At 35.3% G+C, this 24,782-nt stretch overlaps 1 protein-coding gene across 4 annotated transcripts in view; it reads right to left on the bottom strand.

Moving 5' to 3' along the window:
* The window catches only part of USP15 (ubiquitin specific peptidase 15), a 136,124-nt gene that overhangs the window by 83,444 nt on the left and 27,898 nt on the right, over positions 1–24,782 (bottom strand). For all 4 annotated transcript variants that reach the window (XR_014295377.1, XM_082636634.1, XM_082636635.1 and 1 more), the window contains exons 3-4: positions 23,580–23,710; positions 5,759–5,885 (exon numbers count right to left, since the gene is read on the bottom strand). Coding sequence is in view for 3 of the 4 variants with exons in the window: in XM_082636634.1 (XP_082492760.1) it covers positions 5,759–5,885; positions 23,580–23,710 (258 nt within the window). In the remaining variant the exon portion in view is untranslated. The remainder of the gene's footprint in view (positions 1–5,758; positions 5,886–23,579; positions 23,711–24,782) is intronic.

Raw genomic sequence — 24,782 nt, 5'->3', positions numbered from 1 at the left:
TATTCAACTTAGTTTTGGAAGTTTTAGCCAAAGAAATCAGAGAAGAAAAGGAAATAAAAGGAATCCAAATTGGAAAAGAAGTAAAGCTGTCACTGTTTGCAGATGACATGATACTATACATAGAGAATCCTATAGATGCTACCAGAAAACTACTAGAGCTAATCAATGAATTTGGTAAAGTAGCAGGATACAAAATTAATGCACAGAAATCTCTGGCATTCCTGTACACTTATGATGAAAAATCTGAAAGTGAAATGAAGAAAACACTCCCATTTACCATTGCAACAGAAAGAATAAAATATCTAGGAATAAACCTACCCAAGGAGACAAAAGACCTCTATGCAGAAAATTATAAGACACTGATGAAAGAAATTAAAGATGATACAAATAGATGGAGAGATATACCATGCTCCTGGATTGGAAGAATCAATATTGTGAAAATGACTCTACTACCCAAAGCAATCTACAGATTCAATGCAATCCCTATCAAACTACCACTGGCATTTTTCACAGAACTAGAACAAAAATTTCACAATTTGTTTGGAAAAACAAAAGACCCCAAATAGCCAAAGCAATCTTGAGAACGAAAAACGGAGCTGGAGGAATCAGGCTCCCTGACTTCAGACTATACTACAAAGCTACAGTAATCAAGACAGTGTGGTACTGGCACAAAAGCAGAAAGATAGATCAATGGAACAGGATAGAAAGCCCAGAGATAAACCCACGCACATATGGTCAACTTATCTTTGATAAAGGAGGTAGGAATGTACAGTGGAGAAAGGACAGTCTCTTCAATAAGTGGTGCTGGGAAAACTGGACAGGGACATGTAAAAGTATGAGCTTAGATCACTCGCTAACACCATACACAAAAATAAGCTCAAAATGGATTAAAGACCTAAATGTAAGGCCAGAAACTATCAAACTCTTAGAGGAGAACATAGGCAGAACACTCTATGATATAAATCACAGCAAGATCCTTTTGACCCACCTCCTAGAGAAATGGAAATAAAAACAAAAATAAACAAATGGGACCTAATGAAACTTTAAAGCTTTTGCACAGCAAAGGAAACCATAAACACCAAAAGACAACCCTCAGAATGGGAGAAAATATTTGCAAATGAAGCAACTGACAAAGGATTAATCTCCAAAATTTATAAGCAGTTCATGCAGCTCAATAGCAAAAAAAAAATCCAAAAATGGGCAGAAGACCTAAATAGACATTTCTCCAAAGAAGATATACAGACTGCCAACAAACATATGAAAGAATGCTCGACATCATTAATCATTAGAGAAATGTAAATCAAAACTACAATGAGATTATCATTTCACACCAGTCAGAATGGCCATCATCAAAAATTCTAGAAACAATAAATGCTGGAGAGGGTGTCGAGAAAAGGGAACACTCTTGCACTGCTGGTGGGAATGTGAATTGGTACAGCCACTATGGAGAACAGTATGGAGGTTCCTTAAAAAACTAAAAATAGAACTACCATATGACCCAGCAATCCCACTACTGGCCATATACCCTGAGAAAACCATAATTCAAAAAGAGTCATGTAACAAAATGTTCATTGCAGCTCTATTTACAATAGCCAGGAGCTGGAAACAACCTAAGTGTCCATCATCTGATGAATGGATAAAGAAGATGTGGCACATATATACAATGGAATATTACTCAGCCATAAAAAGAAACGAAATTGAGCTATTTGTAATGAGGTGGATGGACCTAGAGTCTGTCCTACAGAGTGAAGTAAGTCAGAAAGAGAAAGACAAATACCTTATGCTAACACATATATATGGAATTTAAGAAAAAAAATGTCATGAAGAACCTAGGGGTAAAACAGGAATAAAGACACAGACCTACTAGAGAATGGACTTGAGGATATGGGGAGGGGGAAGGGTAAGCTGTGATAAAGTGAGAGAGAGGCATGGACATATATACACTAGTAAACGTAAGGCAGATAGCTAGTGGGAAGCAGCCACATAGCGCAGGGAGATCAGCTCAGTGCTTTGTGACCTACTGGAGGGGTGGGATAGGGAGGGTGGGAGGGAGGGATACGCAAGACGGAAGGGATATGGGAACAGATGTATATGTATAACTGATGCACTTTGTTATAAAGCAGAAACTAATACACCATTGTGAAGCAATTATAAAAAATAGTTAAGCAGTTCTATTAATAAATTTTATAAACATAAAGCATTTTTCAAATTTAATAATAAAATTATTTTTCAGTGGTATCTTTAAAGAAAAAATAAAAACAAGTTTTATCTTTCTTACTGATACATGTTCAATACCCAAATATATCAATTTAGGTAGAAAAATATTAAAAAGGCCAAGTATTTTGGCTCTGAACATGGTAAATTATTTAGATCCTACCTACGGCTACTATAATTTTTATTGTAAATCAATGTAGGCATTACTAGCTGAAAATGGAACATTTTATTAATTTGGTAAAAACAGTAAACAGGTGCTTATATTTCTTAATTCCGTTTACAAAATTTGTATACTGTATTTCATGTACATAGCTATTTTGATCCTTTTTAATCAAGAGTGAAAAAACACACAGGGAAAAATATACATCTCGTATTTCCTTTCTTATCAAATTCTTTGTTTCAAAACTCACTTCCTAAAGAAACACAAAATCAACCCAATTAACATTTGCACAGATTGTATAAGGCAGCCAATTAAGAAGTGAGACTCTGGTATAAGAGGCCGGGTTAAGGAGTTAAAATACTGGCTCTATCACTTGGTAGCAGGGTGAACCTATGTAGGTTACTTAACCTTTCTTAGCCTAGGCTTTATCACCTTTAAGATGAGGGTACAGTAATGTTGAGGTTTAAATAAGAAATTTCCTGTAAAGTGCCTAAAGCATAGTAAGTATTCAATAACTGCTAACTATTATACCCATAACCATGAAGTTTCTAAAATTCCTGACTTGATTAATTTTTGCAAAAATTTTTGCTTAGAAAGCAAACTTGCTCTAACATAGATTTTCAAACTTTTAAAACTACAGTAAGGAATTGTGACCCACTATACACATATATGTTGATATTTTCTATTCTGATATTTTCCATTCCATTCTCTTTACTCCACAAACTGTTTAATGACCATGAAAGTATAGACAACACAGTTTGAAAAAACTGTTCTAATAAGAAATGTTAGCTACGTGAAAAAATTTATTCATATACAATTTTAAGGCATATAGCCAATGTATGTAGCATTTTAAAGTATTAGTAAATTTAAATATGCTAATTAACACCTATGTAAGTCATAAACTTTTTGAAGCAGAGATTCTTTACAAATCGTCTCCTTGACAATTCTTACCTAGTACTTAATGTAAAAACTCCAAAATGCTTGTTTTGAGTTCACAAATTAAACCTTAGATCTTCACATAATGAGTTTTAAGATATTTTTCAGTGAACTAATGTTCTAAAATAAGTTTCTTATTGTCTCATGTAACTTTTATATATATATATATATATATATATAAAATTTTCCTATAGAAATGAGGTAAGAAACAAAGAAATTTTAATACCAAAAGTTTAATACCAAACTTTAACTACAATACACCAAACTTTAAAATAACTAGAAAACATTATCTACATCAAGCATTTAAGAGGTAGTTTATTTATATTCCAATTGGCTGAACATTTCAGAAGTTAGTCTCTGAATTAATTTTAATAGGTCATCTTTGTTGGACAGACTTACAGATTCTTAAAGATTCTTACTGTGTACATTTTAATATCATGATTAATGTAATTTGATACATTTAAAACTTTCAGTTCTTAGGATATAGAAATGTTTTACTTTCCTGAATATGTTCCAAAAATCTAGAACTGCAAAAGTTAAGTACTTTATCCATAATAATACTTTATACATAATAATGTAATAAAATGACATTTATATGGAGTTCCTAACATTTTAAGCATTCATTTTAGAAAGATGACTGTGTGACTTTACTGAAATTGCATCTCAACTTACAAATGTTCTAGGTAAATAAAGAGAGGGAAAATAAAAAATCCATACATAATGTCTGGCAAAAACATTAGGATTAACCAAGCATTAGGAATTGAAGAATGGTACTATTTCATGAAAATTATGAGTTAAAAGTATTTTCCTGCAGTGAAATGGCTATGTGGTGAGAGTCAAATGTACTTAAGAAATTCAGAAATATTTTTATTTACTTTTAATAAAGTGTACTTAATGACTGGTTCCAACAAGAAAAGCTATACGGTGCTATAATTCATAAATTTTCTAATCTTTCTTTCTTTCTAAGTTCTACATTAAGTGTTATGTCCTTCTCCAGTGTCCATTTACACTTTCCAACAAGATCAATGTTACTGCCATTAATCATCTGTTCCAAAAACTTTATTTGAAAGTAACAACCTTTTATAATTTTATTTTGAGTTGTGTCTTATCAAAAAGTACTGCAATTCTGTTATTAAATGCATAATCATTTATTTACAAAATATTTTTTTTTTTTTTTTTCGGTATGCGGGCTTCTCACTGTTGTGGCCTCTCCCGTTGCGGAGCACAGGCTCTGGACGCGCAGGCTCAGCAGCCATGGCTCACGGGCCCAGCCGCTCCGCGGCATGTGGGATCTTCCCGGACCGGGGCACGAACCCATGTCCCCTGCATCGGCAAGCGGACTCTCAACCACTGCGCCACCAGGGAAGCCCTTATTTACAAAACATTTATTCAATATATTCTTTTTTTAAATTGAAGTATAATTGACATTAAACATTTTATTAGTTTTAGGTGTATGACAGAATGGTTCAACATTTGTATACATCACTAAGTGATCACCACAATAAGTGACCATCTGTCGCCATACAAAGTTAGAAAAACTTTTTCCTTGTGATGAGAACTTTTAAGATTTACTTTCTTAGCAACTTTCAAATTTGCAATTCAATATTATTGACCATAGTCACCATGCTGTACATTACATCCTCATGACTTACTGGAAGTTTATACCTCTTAATCCCCTTCACCCAATTTCACTGAACCCCCAAGTCCCTCCCATCTGGCAGCCACCAATCTGTTCTCTGAATCTATGAGTTTTATTTTGTTATTCAATACATTCCTGATCTTAAATTAACATGTGGCTTTTAAACAGAATTATAAATTTACATGTATTTAAATATACATTTACATGTGTAGATATGTAAATATATAAAGATATATAAATACACAGAAGGAGTTAGGCACACTTATATTTGATATATAATTCTGTAACCTACTCATTATTAAAAAAAAATCAATGAGTCATATTAATGCTAAGCCCGCTGCTGTAAGTAGCTACTTAATTTTGTATTTATAGAGTCCAAAGAATAAACTGTGAGAAAAAAGAAAAGAAACGGTCATTTTCCATGCTAAGAATGGTAAATTATTATATTGATATATATATTACATTACCTGACAAAGTTTTACCTAAGCAAGCTTTTATTTAAAGTTCTACTTCAATTTATAGTCATGTTACAAACATATGTATTTTCAAATGCTAAATTAAAACAATTATTTGATTTTTTTTTAAAGTAAAATGGCACAAGTATTAACCTCATTTAATAATGTAAAGTAGACCTAGAAATGATAAATAATTCAACTCTAAGCTAAGACTTATTGTATGATGCTTGGAAATCTGTGATGTCTAAGGATAAACCCTTAAAATGGTTATCATCTTAGTAGCATATAACAAATAGAATTTTAAATAAATTTCTAATAGCAATGGTTTAACAAAGAAACAGGATCTTGCATTACCTATTGTGTCAGCTTTGCTAAATCTTCGAGTTACAACATTGTTCATGTTTCCATTTTCACAGAGCTTCAATTCTGTGAGATATACTTCTACTTTGCAGTGTTTTACAAACATACCCTGTTCAACCACCTAAAAAAAAAACAAATTGTTATCAGCTACAGCTTGATATATTTCACTGTTCTGAATAACAATACATTTCTCTAAAGAGGCTTTAGAAAAAAACTACAGATCTCCAGTGAGAAACTAGTAACTATTAAAACCCATCAGTATAAAATAATAGATATTGGATAGCTGAAAAAGAAAGGAACATTTTTGGAAATTTTAATATTTAACAGAATATGAATAATCATGACACAAACATTAACAGACAGTTTAGAAAGGCATTCTACTAGTCTATGAAGATACTTTGGTATACTATAAATAATGAATACATTTAGTATTTATGATGAGAAAGTGAATGCAAAGTGTAAATACAGCTCTGATTAAAGATACAGACATACTTTTAGCTTTTAGTACTTGATCTCAAGCAGAAAACCTTTAAAAATTGTAAGTTTTATACAATTTCAGTTAGCAACAGCTATAATATCACTCTATACGTTAAAATAAATCTTTCAAAACAATAACTACAAATTACTGTTGCCAAAATATCCAGCTATGCCCTGTAACTGATATGTTAGTTTTCCATCCTAAGATGACTTTGTTTGACCTTTAAATGCATACTCAGTAATTCTATGCAACAAATGAAAAAAAAAAAGCTGCTAAACATGCAAGCAATAAGGCAGAAAAAGAGAAAATATGTATATATTAGGTTCACCTTATTAATAAGTATATTTCCTTTTGATCTTCTAAAGGTTAACTGTAGGATTTCAGCCATGAACACTGTTTCTGAAAATAGTAATCGGCCTGATATGTGATACATTAGACAAATATGGCAAAAGGGAGGCTCCAAATGACTGTTGTACTCACATGCTTTGCATCAATTCCATAAGGGACTCATAAATTTGTCTTTCACTTGCAGGGAATTGTTTTAGCTCAAAAAGTTCAAATGTAGTTTGTCTAGTATTTAAAATATCCAATCCAATGCTAATTTTTATGATACTTTGTCACATATATTCTCCTAATTATACTTGTTACATTCACATTTCTAAAACAAGCAACAGCATGCACTTCCGTGTTAATTAACTTAACCCATTTTACAAACTAATATACAACTGTTTAACCCTGAACTAATTAAATTTGTTTTATACTTTATTTGAAGGATTTTGCTTCCTGCTTATTTGAAGTTATGAAGGAAGCAAAGGATATTACATCATTTCTAAGATTACTTGAAGCTGTAAAGCTAGGAATCAAATATTCTTATTAATCAGAAATTTCTGCTCTGGGAGTCAATATGTGAGTAAGAATCCTAAAATAATATTATATCAAGTTAGTTACTAATCATTGGTAGGTTGCCAAAACTGAGGTAGCTACAGGCCTCATTTTATTGGCGGGTGGGGGGGGGATGACTAACAATACAGCAGGTAATGGGATAAAGAAACAGGATAAAATAACAAAAAATAAGAAAATCCTTCATTATGATTTATATTGAGGTATATATTTTCTAAGTAAGCATAGTTTTTTAAAAAATGAGAATCTTCATAAAACTAATAGGTACTTTCCTGGAAAGAATCTGGTGATTTAACTGTCAGAAACTCACTGTCAACAATGAAAACAAAACATCAGTTCACTATTTCACTATCGTATGTAAGACAGATAACCAACAAGGACCTAAAACAAGGGCACTCTACTCAATATTCTGTGATAACCTATACAAGAAAAGAATCTAAAAAAGAATGGATATATGTATAGGTATAACTGAATCACTTTAATGTACACCCGAAACTAACACAACACTGTAAATCAACTATACTCCAATAAAATAAAATTTAAAAAAGATCAAGGGGGCTTCCCTGGTGGCGCAGTGGTTGAGAGTCCGCCTGCCGATGCAGGGGACGCAGGTTCGTGCCCCGGTCCAGGAGGATCCCACATGCCGCGGAGCGGCTGGGCCCGTGAGCCATGGCCGCTGAGCCTGCGCGTCCGGAGCCTGTGCTCCGCAACGGGAGAGGCCACAACAGTGAGAGGCCCGCATACCGCAAAAAAAAAAAAAAAAAAAATCAAGATTATTTCAAAACCCACTCTTTATTGGGATTCAGAATATTTCTCATTTTTCTTCTTTTCTCCAACAGTATCTTACATTGCTAAAACCCTCACTAACATTACTCAGAATACTACTACTGTATTTATAAGATATTTTACTGTTTCCAAAAGTAGTGTATTAAAAAGCAGTTCTTTTAAGGAAGATATGAGTTTGTCCTCAAACAATTTTTATTTGAAAGAACCAGACTGTATGAATGGTTAAAGCTTGAATACAACAGCATCACAGCAGAGAAAAATAATTAGCGTATTTATGTAGTAGTGTCATAATCATATGTATATTACTTGTTCATATATAGCATCTTCTTTATATTTGTTTATATAAAGTATCCTACCTTCATTAAAAATGTTTGTGTTGAAAATAATCATTTAAAATGATGGCTATTAAGACTGTAACAGGAAGAAACAGGCTTAGGAAAAACAGGATACAAAGATTTACCTAGTTATTATAACCATTAAGATACACATTTGAAATAAGACAGAAAGGTGAATATTCAGAAATATCAGTTATGTTTCAGAATTAGAGGTGACAGCTAAAGTGTTTTTTTCCTAAGTGAATTATAATGTTGTTGAAATCTGTGCTTGGATTCTATTAATTCATGGCTACAATGAAGGTCAAGTTTTTTTACTAAGTTAGTTAGGGAAATATGTTTATGCTAAATTAAAATAAATATAATTTCCATTTGTTCATTTTGCTGTGAATATTAGAGAGCATTTTGACTAAAGCTATGAAATATACCTGATAAACCTAATGTAGTCTACTCTTTATATCGGCATATGACTGCTCCCCCCTTGGAAACAGAAAGTAATTTCTAAAGAAATCTAGTACTTTAAAGCAATTTGATAACACTGGGCCTAATAGACACATTTACTATTTTTGAGGAGTTAGCTACATTCACTTTGGCAGCACTTATTGAGCATCTATGCTTAGCGCTAGAAATACACAGGTGAATTAGACCCAGTCCCTGGAATCAGGGTGAGAACACCCAGTGGTAAAGACAGAGAGACTAGCAGAGAAGTATAACACAACTATGAAATCACAGGTGTTAACGTACAACAAACAAATCCTACTTGTGATATTCTATACAAATATTTCAAGATATATTTCTTCAGAAACAAGGACTCAGACATAACCATAAAAACATGATCACACCTAAAATATTAAAACTAATTCCTTAACATCGAATATTCATTACATTAAAATTAAATTAAAATCATTTTTAATATAGATCCAAATGAAGCCCATACACTGCAAATGACTGATAAGTCTCAAGTCTCTTTTTTGTTTTTTTAAGTGTCTTTTAACTGAAAAGTTTACCATCAATCTTTTAATTCTTGCAATTTTTAGTAAGACTACTTCATAGGGATTGTGAGATATATTCTACACAAGATGCAAATAATATCTAGTTGCCCCTCTTTTTATGATGTTGGTAGACATTAATTAACCAGCACCTAGATCAGGAGTGGGCTAACTATGATCCATAGGCTAAATCTCGCTCATCATCTATTTTTGTAAATAACATTTTACTGGAACACAGTTATTCCCATTCATTTACGTGTCACCTATGGCTGTTTTTGCACCCAAAACAGCAGAGATGAGTAGTTCCACAGCGACCATTTTGGCCCACAAAGCTGAAAATATTTGCTATCTGGCTTTTTACAGAAAAAGTTTGGTGACCCCCTAACCATCAATTCATTAGGTCTTCTTTAATTTTGCTCAGTAATGTTTCATAATTTTCATTGTAGAGAAGTAATTTTGTAAGGTTTATTTCTACGTACTTTGATCTGTTGTAAACATTATTTTAAAATTCAACTTTATTTGTTGCTGATAAATAACTCATTTTTCTATATTTACCTTATATCCAACCACCTTGTGAAACTTAATTATTGATTTTAATGATTTGTTAGTACAACTTTTGGAATTTTCAACATATAAAATCATGTCTTTTAGAACATTACAATTTTATTTATTTTCAATCCTTATTCTTTGAGTTCTTTTCCCTGCATTACCACACTGGCTAAGACCTCTAATATAGTTATCCTTGTCTTGTCCCTGATCGGAGAGGAAGAACTTTGAATATTTTACCAATAAGTATGTCTGAAATAGGTTTCTATTTCTAGCTTTTCTTAAAAAAATCATACATAGATATTGAGTTTTATCAAATGCTTTTTCTGCATCTACTGAGATGGTTTTTCTACCAGATAATACAAAAATTATAATAAGTGATTTTCAAAGTAAAACCAAAATTGCATTTGAAAAAAATCCAGCCTGGCCATTTTTTAACTCCCCTTTTGCATAATGCTGGGTTTGGCTTGTTAATATTGTGTAAATTATTTGGTATTGTGTTATTAAATATTTGGTTGAATATTTACTGGTGATGCCTTCTGGAGCTACAGTTTTCTTTGTGAAAAGATTTTTATTTAATGATTTAATTTCTTTATTCAGAGAGGGCAATTGAGATTTTCTATTTATTTCAACACTGTTGTATTTTTCTAGAAATCTGTCCACCTAAATTTTTAAATTACATAAAATTATTCAAAATTAATCTTTTAAAAAAGGCTTTAGACTCTGCTATGATGTCCCCTTTTCCATTCCTAATATAGGTGACTTGGGCCTATTTTCCTTTTATTCTTGATCAGTCTTGCCAGGACTCATCTTTATTTTACTAATCTAATTCCAATGTTCTTTATAATGAGTCAACTTTGTTCATTTAATGCAATTTTTTTCTATTTTATTAATGTCTACTTCATATTATTTCTTGATTAGGCTTAATTTCCTTTTCTTCTCATTTTGAGTACAGTCTTTCTTCTTTTCCAGTATTTACATTTAAGCTACAAAGTTCCTTCTAAGAATGACTTTAGTCATTCTTTTATGATGCAACATTATTCTTCAGTTCAAAATATGTCTAATTTTACTTTTTATACCTTTGACCTAAGGATTACTTAGAAGTATATTGTTCCATTTCTAGGTAGCTGAGAGATCATCTAGTTGTCTTTCTGTTACAGACTTCTAAATTCCCCTGAGGACAGAAAATACACTGAATAATTTCTATCATTAGAAATATATTGGAATTTGCTTGATGGCCCAGCATGTGGTTAATTTTGGTAAAAATTCCACTTAAAAATTTTTGTATTCTGCATTAAGTGCAACGCATGTCAATTAGGTCATGGTGGTTAATCATGTTGTTCAAATCTGCTTCCAAGCTCATTCATGTGTTGTTGGCAGGCCTCCATTCCTCTCCAGCTGTTGGCAGAGACTTTTAGTTCCTCATCATGTGAGTCTTTCCATAGGCTGCCTGCATGGCATATGGCTTCACTCAGAGTGACTGATCCAAGAGAGAGCCAGAGAGCACTCCAGTATCTTTTACAAACTCAGAAACAACATACTATCACTTCTGCCATATTTTACTGGTCACACAGACCAACTCTGGTATGATGTAGATTACATAAGAGTGTGAATAACAGGAGGTGGCGATAACTTGGGAGCATCTGTGAGGTTGCCTACCACAGTCAAACCTCTGGTACCCAATAAGTCACAGACCCTCTCGCCAACATGCAAAATACACTCCACCCCCCACAAAGGCCCCCACTAGTCTCATCCCATTACAGCATCAACTCAAAGTTCAGAAACTTGTCATCTATATCTGACTAAGGTACAGATGAGGATCCTTGGACATAGTTCCTTAAGCATCTCGACTATAGTTCCTCTTGATCTACAGGCCTGTGAACTAAAAGATAAATACTGAAAGTTCCTTGGTTAGGGCTCACTTTTGCCTTGACATGAAAATGACTCTTCATAACATTTGCTTCTGTTTTCTGAGTCATCCTTTTTTTCATGAAAGTTAGCACATGTTTGCAGTTGAGTAAATTCTTAGTCTGATTCCTGCTTGTAGCAGTCTGCAAGGGCAAAGGCCTCTCTAATTTTATACTGTCTCTGCAGTCCAAGATGGCAGTGGTTCTTGAAAACACTGTGCGTCTCCAGTGGATCTCACTGGAGTTCAACCCAGTAGGCAAAAGTCACAACCACAAATGTCCTCTAGCTAAGTCCTTTCTACCTTGGGTTTATACTGAGAAGGCTCAGGAACATTGCCCTAAAGCTTCTTAGAAGCCCTACTGTTCCTAAAAGCCACGTATTGAAAGGCGGTATAAAGTACACCTTAAAATCCTTTAAAGGGCCCTTTTTTCTGAAGAGTATTGTGAGGCACTACCTTCAACTTTTCTGAGGTCTTAACAAAGAAATTTTACAGTCACAACCTTGGCTTAAACTTTAGACCATGCTTTCTTAAGAGTGCCTTGAGTTTGATCTTTGCTTGGAAATATTTCTTAGTTTTAGTGTTGTCATCTGGAGAGGCTAATTTTCAAAACTAGCAAGTCTTGGCTCTTTTTTATTTAACAGTCCTTTCTTTAGCTTCTCTTTTCTCATATCTGACTAAAGGCAACACAAGAAGAAACCCAGCAGTACTTTCAACATTTTGGCAGATCGTTTAGTTCATGAATATATTTTTTATCTTTCAGTTTACTGCAGATTGACACGTTGTTAAACTTTCTGCCACCTTATAACAAAAATAACTGGGTTCCAAGATTTCCTCTTTCCTTTAAGATCTCACTGGCAGCCTCCTCAAAGTCTAAAATTCTACTACCAATTTATTCAAGGCACTTTAGGCTTTCATTAATACTCTTAAAATTCTTACAGCTTCTATCCACTGCCCAGTTCCAAAGCCACCACCACATCTCAAGTTTTTGTTACAGTTGCATGCAACTTCCAGGAACCAAAATCAGTATTAGCTACCTACTACTGCATAATAAATTACCCCAGGTTTATCAGCTTAACAAAGCAAACATTATCTCACATAGTTTCTGAGGGTCAAGAATCTGGAGCAGCTTAGCTGGACTGTTCTGGCGTGGGGTCTCTCACGAGGTTGTTGTCAAGCTGTGGACTGGGACTTCAATTATCTGGAAGCTCAAATGAGACTGTAGGATTCACTTCCAAGCTCACTCACATGGTTGTTAGCAGGCCTCCATTCCTCTCTATTGGCCAGAGATCTCAATTCCTTAACATGTGAGCCCCTCCATAGGCTGCCTGAATGTGCAGTTGAATTTCCCAGACTGAGAAATGAGAGAGAGCAAGAGGGCGTGTGCACCCAAGATGTAAGCCAAGGTGTCTTTTATAATCTTAATCTTTTCTTTTTTAATGAGGTACAACTGACATATAACATTACATTAGTTTCAGGTGTATAACAAAACTATTCAATATTTGTATATACGGTGAAATGATCACCACAGTAAGTCTAGTTAACATCCATCACCCTACATAGTTACACTTTTTTTTTCTTGTGATGAGAACTTTTAAGATCTTCTAGAACTCTTAGCAATTTTCAAATATGCAATATTTTTAACTATAGTCACCATGCTGTACAAATACATCCCCATAACTTATTTACTTTGTAACTGTAAGTTTATTCCTTTGACCTAAAACTTAATCTTGAAAGTGCTATACTTTACCATGACTTCTGCTATATGTCACTGGCCACAAAGACCAGTACAATACCAAGACGCTGGTACAATGTGGACGGGGACTATCCAAGGCTGTGGATATGAGGAGGTGGAGATAATGGCTGTTGTCATGGGGGCAACTATCTTAACGTATATACTAATATTGTTATACACTTTAATTTTATACATATTTTCACCCTCATAAGGAATTATTACTATTTTAAACAGCCCACCTTAACATCTATTCACAGTATGTGCTTTTGTCAGTCAACATTTTTTCCTGTGTCTCCAAGATTCCATACGGAGTAATTTTTAATTCTGAAGACTGTTTTGTATTTCCTTTAGTGCAAGTCTGCTGGTAACAAATCCTATCAATTTGTTTATCTGAAAACAGCTTTTGTCACCATTATTCTGAAGGATCATTTCCTTGATCATAGAATTCAAGGTTAGCAGTTATTTTCTTTCAGCATGCTGAAGATACACTATTATTTTCTTGGCATTTATTTCTCTTGAGATATCACTCCTTTGTCTTACCCTTACTTTGAAGGTAATATATCTTCTTTTCTGGCTACTATCAGGAATATCTTTGTTTCTCAACAGTTTTATTGCATATGGTTTTCTTTGCATTTTTTTTTCAGCTTGGAATTCACAGCATTTCTTTAATGTGTAGCATGATACCTTTCACCATTTTCGGAAAATTCTCAGCTATTACTTCCAGTATTACTTCTACCCCATTCTGTCTTTCCTTTCCTTTGAGGAGTCCACTTAAATGTATGCTAAACTTATTCACTGTATTCCATGTGCCCGTCTGCTTTTTTCTTTATTTTCCATTCTTCAGTGGCTTTAAACTTTGGTCAATATATTTCCTATTGATGTTATCATTTAGTTTACACATTCTCTCCTTCTTTTTAGTCTAGCATTTCACTCAAATACTATGTTCTTAATACTTAATATTTTCATATTATTGTTCACTTTTAGAATTATATTTAGTTCTTCTTTTCAACTATCTTTTATTTTTCTGAACATAACAAGCACAGGGTTTTAAGGTTTCTGTCTGATAATTCCATTATCTGGATTCCTCACGTGTCTGTTTCTATTACCTATAGTTTCTTTTGGATTTTGGTCCCTTTGTACTTCCTGCTCATTTACCTGTTTTGTTTTTGTTTTAAATTGAACGCCTCATATTTTAAGTGAGACAGTTTAGTGATGATTTTAGGTCCAGGAAGATGGTTAACTTTCTTTCTACATGACAGAAGGAGCATTACCAATTCCAGATTCCTCAAGGCAATGAGAGATTAGTAAAATTCGAAACTGGGGCTTCCCTGGTGGTGCAGTGGTTGAGAGTCCGCCGGCCGAGGCAGAGGACACGGATTCGTGCCCGGGTTCGGGAAGATCCCACATGCCGCAGAGCGGCTGGGCCTGTGAGCCATGGCCGCTGAGCCCGCGCGTCCGGAACCTGTGCTCCGCAACAAGAGGCTGCAACAGTGAGAGGCCTGCGTACCACAAAAAAATAAAAAAATAAAAAAAACAAGGCTGGGCTTCAGACTATAAAAAAACAGTCTATTCTTTTAAGTAAGTTCCACTGGCGTAAGAGTCTGTTCTTTGAGTTCACTGGCATCAGAAGCATATCAAAAATGGAAATTCCCAGACTTACTGATTTAATTCTGGAGGAAGACACATTTTAATAAGTACTCTAGGTAATTTTTTTTTTTTTTTTTTTTTTGTGGTACGCGGGCCTCTCACTATTGTGGCCTCTCCCGTTGGGGAACACAGGCCCCGGACGCGCAGGCTCAGCGGCTATGGCTCATGGGCCTAGCTACTACGTGGCATGTGGGATCTTCCAAGACCGGGGCATGAACACGCATCCCCTGCATCGGCAGGCAGGCTCTCAACCACTGCTCCACCAGGGAAGCCCCCTCTAGGTAATTTTATACACACTAAAGTTTTTTTTTTTTTTTTTTTTTTACATCTTTATTGGAGTATAATTGCTTTATAATGGTGTGTTAGTTTCTGCTTTATAACAAAGTAAATTAGATATACATATACATATGTTCCCATAACTCTTCCCTCTTGCGTCTCCCTCCCTCCAACCCTCCCTATCCCACCCCTCCAGTGGGTCACAAAGGACCGAGCTGATCTCCCTGTGCTATGCGGCTGCTTCCCAATAGCTATCTACCTTATGTTTGGTAGTGTATATATGTCCATGCCACGCTCTCACTTTGTCACAGCTTACCCTTCCCCCTCCCCACATCCTCAAGTCCATTCTCTAGTAGGTCTGTGTCTTTATTCCTGTCTTACCCCTAGGTTCTTCATGACATCTTTTTTTCCCTAAATTCCATACATATGTATTAGCATACGGTATTTGTCTTTCTCTTTCTGACTTACTTCACTCTGTAGGACAGACTCTAGGTCCATCCACATCATTATAAATAGCTCAGTTTCGTTTCTTTTTATGGCTGAGTAATATTCCATTGTATATATGTGCCACATCTTCTTTATCCATTCATCAGATGATGGACACTTAGGTTGTTTCCAGCTCCTGGCTATTGTAAATAGAGCTGCAATGAACATTTTGTTACATGACTCTTTTTGAATTATGGTTTTCTCAGGGTATATGGCCAGTAGTGGGATTACTGGGTCATATGGTAGTTCTATTTTTAGTTTTTTAAGGAACCTCCATACTGTTCTCCATAGTGGCTGTACCAATTCACATTCCCACCAGCAGTGCAAGAGGGTTCCCTTTTCTCCACACCCTCTCCAGCATTTATTGTTTCTAGAATTTTTGATGATGGCCATTCTGACTGGTGTGAATTGATATCTCATTGTAGTTCTGATTTACATTTCTCTAATGATTAATGATGTCGAGCATTCTTTCATGTGTTTGTTGGCAGTCTGTATATCTTCTTTGGAGAAAGGTCTATTTAGGCCTTCTGCCCATTTTTGGATTTTTTTTTGCTATTGAGCTGCATGAACTGCTTATAAATTTTGGAGATTAATCCTTTGTCAGTTGCTTCATTTGCAAATATTTTCTCCCATTCTGAGGGTTGTCTTTTGGTGTTTATGGTTTCCTTTGCTGTGCAAAAGCTTTGAAGTTTCATTAGGTCCCATTTGTTTATTTTTGCTTTTATTTCCATTTCTCTAGGAGGTGGGTCAAAAAGGATCTTGCTGTGATTTATGTCATAGAGTGTTCTGCCTATGCTTTCCTCTAAGAGTTTGATAGTTTCTGGCCTTACATTTAGGTCTTTAATCCATTTTGAGCTTATTTTTGAGTATGGTGTTAGCGAGTGATCTAATCTCATACTTTTACATGTCCTTGTCCAGTTTTCCCAGCACCACTTATTGAAGAGGCTGTCCTTTCTCCACTGTACATTCCTGCCTCCTTTATCAAAGATAAGTTGACCATATGTGCGTGGGTTTATCTCTGGGCTTTCTATCCTGTTCCACTGATCTATATTTCTATTTTTTTTTGCCAGAACCATACTGTCTTGACTACTGTAGCTTTGTAGTATAGTCTGAAGTCAGGGAGCCTGATTCCTCCAGCTCCGTTTTTCGTTCTCAAGATTGCTTTGGCTATTTGGGGTCTTTTGTGCTTCCATACAGATTGTGAAATTTTTTGTTCTAGTTCTGTGAAAAATGCCAGTGGTAGTTTGATAGGGATTGCACTGAATCTGTAGATTGCTTTGGGTAGTAGAGTCATTTTCACAATATTGATTCTTCCAATCCAGGAGCATGGTATACCTCTCCATCTATTTGTATCATCTTTAATTTCTTTCATCAGTGTCTTATAATTTTCGGCATACAGGTCTTTTGTCTCCTTAGGTAGGTTTATTCCTAGATATTTTATTCTTTTTGTTGCAGCAGTATATGGGAGTGTTTTCTTGATTTCACTTTCAGATTTTACAACATTAGTGTACAGGAATGCCAGAGATTTCTGTGCATTAATTTTGTGTCCTGCTACTTTACCAAATTCATTGATTAGCTCTAGTAGTTTTCTGGTAGCATCTTTAGGATTCTCTATGTATAGTTCCATGTCATCTGCAAACAGTGACAGCTTTACTTCTTCTTTTCCGATTTGGATTCCTTTTATTTCCTTTTCTTCTCTGATTTCTGTGGCTAAAACTTCCAAAACTATGTTGAATAAGAGTGGTGAGAGTGGGCAACCTTGTCTTGTTCCTGATCTTAATGGAAATGCTTTCAGTTTTTCACTATTGAGGATGATGTTGGCTGTGGGTTTGTCATATACGGCCTTTATTATGTTGAGGAAAGTTCCCTCTAAGCCTACTTTCTGGAGGGTTTTTTTAATCATAAATGGGTATTGAATTTTGCCGACAGCTTTTTCTGCATCTATTGAGATGATCAAATGGTTTTTCTCGTTCAATTTGTTAATATGGTGTATCACATTGATTGATTTGTGTATACTGAAGAATCCTTGCATTCCTGGAATAAACCCTTCTTGATCATGGTGTATGACCCGTTTAATGTGCTGTTGGATTCTGTTTGCTAGTATTTTGTTGAGGATTTTTGCATCTATGTTCATCAGTGATATTGGCCTGTAGTTTTCTTTCTTTGTGACATCCTTGTCTGGTTTTGGTATCAGGGTGGTGGTGGCCTTCTAGAATGAGTTTGGGAGTGTTCCTCCCTCTGCTATATTTTGGAAGAGTTTGAGAAGGATAGGAGTTAGCTCTTCTCTAAACGTTTGATAGAATTTGCCTGTGAAGCCATCTGGTCCTGGGCTTTTGTTTGTTGGAAGATTTTAATCACAGTTTCAATTTCAGTGCTTGTGACTGATCTGTTCATATTTTCTATTTCTTCCTGATTCAGTCTTGGCAGGTTGTGCATTTCTAAGAATTTATCCATTTCTTCCAGGTTGACTATTTTATTGGCAGAGAGTTGCTTGTAGTAATATCTCTCATGATCTTTTGTATTTCTGCAGTGTCAGTTGTTACTCCTCCTTTTTCATTTCTAATTCTATTGACTTGAGTGTTCTCTCTTTTTCTCCTGATGAGTCTGGCTAATGGTTTATCAATTTTGTTTATGTTCTCAAGGAACCAACTTTTAGTTTTATTGATCTTTGCTATCGTTTCCGTCATTTCTTTTTCATTTATTTCTGATCTGATATTTATGATTTCTTTCCTTCTGCTAACTTTGGGGGTTTTTTGTTCTTCTTTCTCTAAATGCTTTAGGTGCAAGGTTAGGTTGTTTATTCGAGATGTTTCCTGTTTCTTAAGGTGGGATTGTATTGCTGTAAACTTCCCTCTTAGAACTGCTTTTGCTGCATCCCATAGGTTTTGGGTCATCATGTCTCCAATGTCATTTGTTTCTAGGTATTTTTTAATTTCCTCTTTGATTTCTTCAGTGATCACTTCGTTATTAAGTAGTGTATTGTTTAGCCTCCATGTGTTTGTATCTTTTACAGCTCTTTTCCTGTAATTGATATCTAGTCTCATAGCGTTGTGATCAGAAAAGATACTTGATACAATTTCAATTTTCTTAAATTTACCAAGGCTTGATTTGTGACCCAAGATAGGATCTATCCTGGAGAATGTTCCATGAACACTTGAGAAAAATGTGTATTCTGTTGTTTTTGGATGGAATATCCTATAAATATCAATTAAGTCCATCTTGTTTAATGTATCATTTATGGCTTGTGTTTCCTTATTTATTTTCATTTTGGATGATCTGTCCATTGGTGAAAGTGGGGTGTTAAAGTCCCCTACAATGATTGTGTTACTGTCGATTTCCCCTTTTATGGCTGTATTTGCCTTATGTACTGAGGTGCTCCTATGTTGGGTGCATAAATATTTACAATTGTTATATCTTCTTCTTGGATCGATCCCTGGATCATTATGTAGTGTCCTTCTTTGTCTCTTATAAGAGTCTTTATTTTAAAGTCTATTTTGTCTGATATGAGAATTGCTACTCCAGCTTTCTTTTGGTTTCTATTTGCGTGGACTATCTTTTTCCATCCCCTCACTTTCAGTCTATATGTGTCTCTAGGTCTGAAGTGGGTCTTGTAGATAGCACATATATGGGTCCTGTTTTTGTATCCATTCAGCCAGTCTGTGTCTTTTGGTGGGAGCATTTAATACATTTACATTTAAGGTAATTATCGATATGTATGTTCCTATTCCCATTTTCTTAATTGTTTTGGTTTGTTATTGTAGGTCTTTTCCTTCTCTTGTGTTTCTTGCCTAGAGAAGATCCTTTAGCATTTGTTGTAAAGCTGGTTTGGTGGTACTGAAGTCTCTCAGCTTTTGCTTGTCTGTAAAGGTTTTAACTTCTCCATCAAATCTCAATGAGATCCTTGCTGGGTAGAGTAATCTTGGTTGCAGGTTTTTCTCCTTCATCACTTTCAATATGTCCTGCCACTCCCTTCTGGCTTGCAGAGTTCCTGCTGAAAGATCAGCTGTTAACCTTATGGAGATTCCCTTGTGTGTTGTTTGTTGTTTTTCCCTTGCTGCTTTTAATATGTTTTCTTTGTATTTAATTTTTGACAGTTTGATTAATATGTGTCTTGGAGTGTTTCTCCCTGGATTTATCCTGTATGGGACTCTGTGCTTCCTGCACTTGATTAACTATTTCCTTTCCCGTATTAGGGAAGTTTTCAACTATAATCTCTTCAAATATTTTCTCAGTCCCTTTCTTTTCCTCTTTTTCTGGAACCCCTATAATTCGAATGTTGGTGCGTTTAATATTGTCCCAGAAGTCTCTGAGAGTGTCCTCAGTTCTTTTCATTCTTTTTTCTTTATTCTGCTGTGCAGCAGTTATTTCCACTATTTTATCTTCCAGGTCATTTATCTGTTCTTCTGCCTCAGTTATTCTGCTATTGATCCCATCTAGAGTATTTTTAATTTCATTTATTGTGTTGCTCATCATTGCTTGTTTCATCTTTAGTTCTTCTAGGTCCTTGTTAGATGTTTCTTGCATTTTCTGTATTTTATTTCCAAGATTTTGGGTCATCTTTACTATCATTATTCTGAATTCCTTTTCAGGTAGACCGCCTATTTCCTCTTCATTTGTTAGGTCTGGTGGGTTTTTATCTTGCTCCTTCATCTGCTGTGTGTTTCTCTGTCTTCTCATTTTGCTTATCTTACTGTGTTTGGGGTCTCCTTTTTGCAGGCTGCAGGTTCGTAGTTCCCGTTATTTCTGGTGTCTGTCCCCAGTTGCTAACGTTGGTTCAGTGGGTTGTGTAGGCTTCCTGGTGGAGGGGATTAGTGCTTGTGTTCTGGTGGATGAGGCTGGATCTTGTCTTTCTGTTGGGCAGGTCCATGTCTGGTGGTGTGTTTTGGGGTGTCTGTGGACTTATTATGATTTTAGGCAGCCTCTCTGCTAATGGGTGGTGTTGTTTTCCTGTCTTGCTAGTTGTTTGGCATAGGGTGTCCAGCACTGTAGCTTGCTGGTCTTTGAGTGAAGCTGGGTGCTGGTGTTGAGATGGAGATCTCTGGGAGATTTTCCCCATTTGATATTACATGGAGCTGGGAGGTGTCTTGTGGACCAGTGTGCTGAAGTTGGCTCTCCCACCTCAGAGGCACAGCACTGACTGCTGGCTGCAACACCAAGAGCCTTTCATCCACACGGCTGAGGATAAAAGGGAGAAAAAGTAGAAAGAAAGGAAGAGGATAAAATAAAATAAAATAAAATAAAGTAAGGTAGGGGCTTCCCTGGTGGCGCAGTGGTTGGGAGTCCGCCTGCCGATGTGGGGGACACGGGTTCGTGCCCTGGTCGGGAGGATCCCATGTGCCGTGGGGCGGCTGGGCCCGTGAGCCATGGCCACTGGGCCTGGGCGTCCGGAGCCTGTGCTCTGCAATGGAAGAGGCCACAGCGGTGAGAGGCCCGCGTACCGCAAAGAAAAATAAAATAAAATAAAATAAATAAATAAATAAATAAATAAATAAATAAAGGTAAAATAAAACAAAGTTATTAAAATAAAAAAATAATTATTAAGAATAAAATTTTTTTAAAAAGTAAAAAAAAAAAAAAAAAAAAAATGACGGATAGAGCCCTAGGAGAAATGGTGAAAGCAAAGCTATACAGACAAAATCTCACACAGAAGCATACACAAGAGGAAAAGGGGAAAAAATAATAAATCTTGCTCTCAAAGTCCACCTCCTCAATTTGGGATGATTCGTTGTCTATTCAGATATTCCACAGATGCAGGGTACATCAAGTTGATTGTGGAGATTTAATCTGCTGCTCCTGAGGCTGCTGGGAGAGATTTCCCTTTCTCTTGTTTGTTCGCACAGCTCCCGGGGTTCAGCTTTGGATTTGGCCCGGCCTCTGCGTGTATGTCACCTGAGAGCGTCTGTTCTTTGCTCAGACAAGACGGGGTTAAATAAGCCGCTGATTCGGGGGCTCCGGCTCACTCCGGCTAGGGGGAGGGAGGGGTACGGAGTGCGGGGCGAGCCTGCGGTGGCAGAGGCTAGCGTGACATTGCACCAGCCTGAGGTGTGCTGTGCGTTCTCCCAGGGAAGTTGTCCCTGGATCCCGAGACCCTGGAAGTGGTGGGCTGCACAGGCTCCCCGGAAGGGATGTGTGGAGAGTGACCTGTGCTCGCACACAGGCTTCTTGGTGGTGGCAGCATCAGCCTTAGCATCTCATGCCCGTCTCTGGGGTCCGCACTGTTAGCCGCGGCTCGCGCCCGTCTCTGGAGCTCCTTTAAGCAGTGCTCTTAATCCCCTCTCCTCGCGCACCAGGAAACAAAGAGGGAAGAAACCACACTGAAGTTTGAAAATTATTTTACAAGTTGAGTGAATTCCAACTACCTTATTAAAAATAAATATATAGCCTCCTAACAGACTTCTTAAACTTTTTTTCTTTCTCCGTGTATGAAGTCTTCATGATTCTTTATCTTCTTTAACTTGCTTATCAGACACAGATTTCAAGAAATGCCAGTAAGCCCTCTTTCAATAAGAAATGCCAATGGAGTTGTCAGTTGACCTGTTTACTATATTATATGATATGCTACAATTATTAAGAAAAAAAAGCATGTCATTAAGGTTGAATTAATACAGTTTAACACATTTGAAGATATTCCAGACATATTACAGATTTTCCTTTATCCCAGGAATGAAGGTCTTCTTCTACGTAGTTTTACAGCTGAGTAGTTTATCCTTCAAATAGTAAAAACACTCAATTCTCCAGCAATTATAGATAAAAATGATAGGCCATTACATATATATATAAATATATATAATTTATGGGTAGCATTCCTAGTAGATATGAATCTTAACTTTGAAATGGCTATAAGAAAAGACTGAGTGAAATTAAGGAACAGAATTAAACTACACTAAACTAAATAAAAGGCACATTCACATTCTATTTAGAAAACGAAATTCAATTCTATACCTAAACCATAGATACACAAATACAAACTGTTAATATATTAACTTTGTAGCATCAGTTCCAAATAAATCCAAATATGGTTTGGTCTATCAGCGGTTTATACCCTTGTGTTACATAATTCGGCTTTTTAATCGTTTTTATGTAGAAATAAAATCAGATAAATAGTTTTGCTCCATCCAAATACACTATCAAATACTTGTGTAAGGCTGACAGATCTACTTTAAGCAGTTGGTATTATTCTACTATGGTGATACTGATACTTTCATAAATGAATTTTTAGTTAACCAAAAAATTTAAAAAGTGGGTCATTTTTAATTTTTCTAGACTGTAACTGTAAAACTTAAAATAGGGATAAGAAAAATATCTGCATTTTCAAGTTTTAAGAAAATTGTATGCTGTAAAATATTTCTTCTACTTTTAGTTTCTTTATCATTTAAAAAAAATTTTTTTTAATCAGAAAAAAAAGTCAGAGTCAGGATACTTAAGTACGTAAACTCATGTGGCTTTCTAAAAGACCCTGCACCTCTCTACCTCTGTCCTCATTTCCTCATCTATAAAATAGGGATAATACTTACCTCAGAGAATTTTTTATGAGGATTAAACTAGTTAATAATGTATATGATGTGCTTATAACAGTGGCTAGCATATAGTAAACCCTCTATGTGTGTTAGTGTACAGTAACATTCTGATGGTCTTTTTCTCCAAGATAATTGAGGAGGCTTCATAAGTCATTGAAATTAACAAGAAAATGTGAACTAAGAAAAATATTTCTATTCAGTTATTCTTAATATGTACCTTCCGTGCTATTGGTTCCTGACCTTCCATCAATGTGTACCAGCTGACAAGTTTATTCCAGCCCTCAGTTGGCAACAGTATGTAATCCAATTCATCAATAAGATGCTCCTTAAGTGACTGGGCATCACCATCTACAAAAGGAAAAATAAACTCAATACATAAAAAGAAACAATACTACATATCTCTAAATACTTTGGTTGTACACATTAAAAATTACGTAAACTCATGGAGACTAACTCAGGTATTTAAATAATGAGTTTTGAAGAAAGCTCTAAAGAGGTTCACATCTAAGTCTACATATTCCAAAATAAACTGTTGCTTTACAAAGTTTCAATGTGTACCAGGCAACCAACAGTGTTTAAAAAAATAATTTTTCTTTTATTGGGCTCTTAAAAAAAATACTAAAGTGTAACTGTTAGCCAAAAGATCTGAATGAAGACTGTTTCCCAAATATTTTAAGTATCAGAGATCCCTCACATGGTAATAGTGATCGTTCTAGCATTAGCTGATGAAGAAAATTCAGAAGCAAATCAATAACTTTTAACAATGATGCCAAAGCACATGGGCTGGGAACCATGATGGAAATCACAAAAGGGCATCTCATTACTCTAGAGGGCCCATGATCTAGATTCCTCCACAGATCTAAAGTAGAGGTAGTTGTTCAGATATGGTTCTAATTCTATGATCCATTTTCAAAATTCCAGTTGAACTAGAAATGCAGTATAGGACAGGCCAGAGATAGATATCTATTTTAGATCAAAAAATATATTCAAGGAAATTGAGTAACTTGCCCCAAATCATTCAGAAAATTGCAGGTACTATGAAAGGTATTATTATGGAAAACCCTTTCATCTCAGTTGATTTTCAGAACAATATTATCAAGTAGATAGCTACATTTTACTTAGTAAATAGATTCAGATATTGATTAACTTGCCCAAGTTCACATACAGAAAACTGTAGAGACTGGACTCAAACATGTATCTGTTTATGCTAATATCCATTTTCTTTCCACTATAACAGACTACTTTGAAGTAAATTTAGGGGAAAAAAAAGTTTAAAAATTAAGACTTCTATGCTATTCTCCACAATAATTCAAGATTTTGAGTATATGATTTTATTATGTAACAGAATCCAAATAGTAATTTATATCTAGTGGATAAAATAAAATGATCAATTTTTGGATCATTTTTTTAGGGGGAGAAC

The sequence above is a fragment of the Mesoplodon mirus genome, assembly GCF_964341445.2.
Source record: "Mesoplodon mirus genome assembly, chromosome: 11".
NCBI classification, from domain to species: Eukaryota; Metazoa; Chordata; class Mammalia; order Artiodactyla; family Ziphiidae; genus Mesoplodon; species Mesoplodon mirus.
This window is presented reverse-complemented; position numbering and strand designations above follow the sequence as displayed.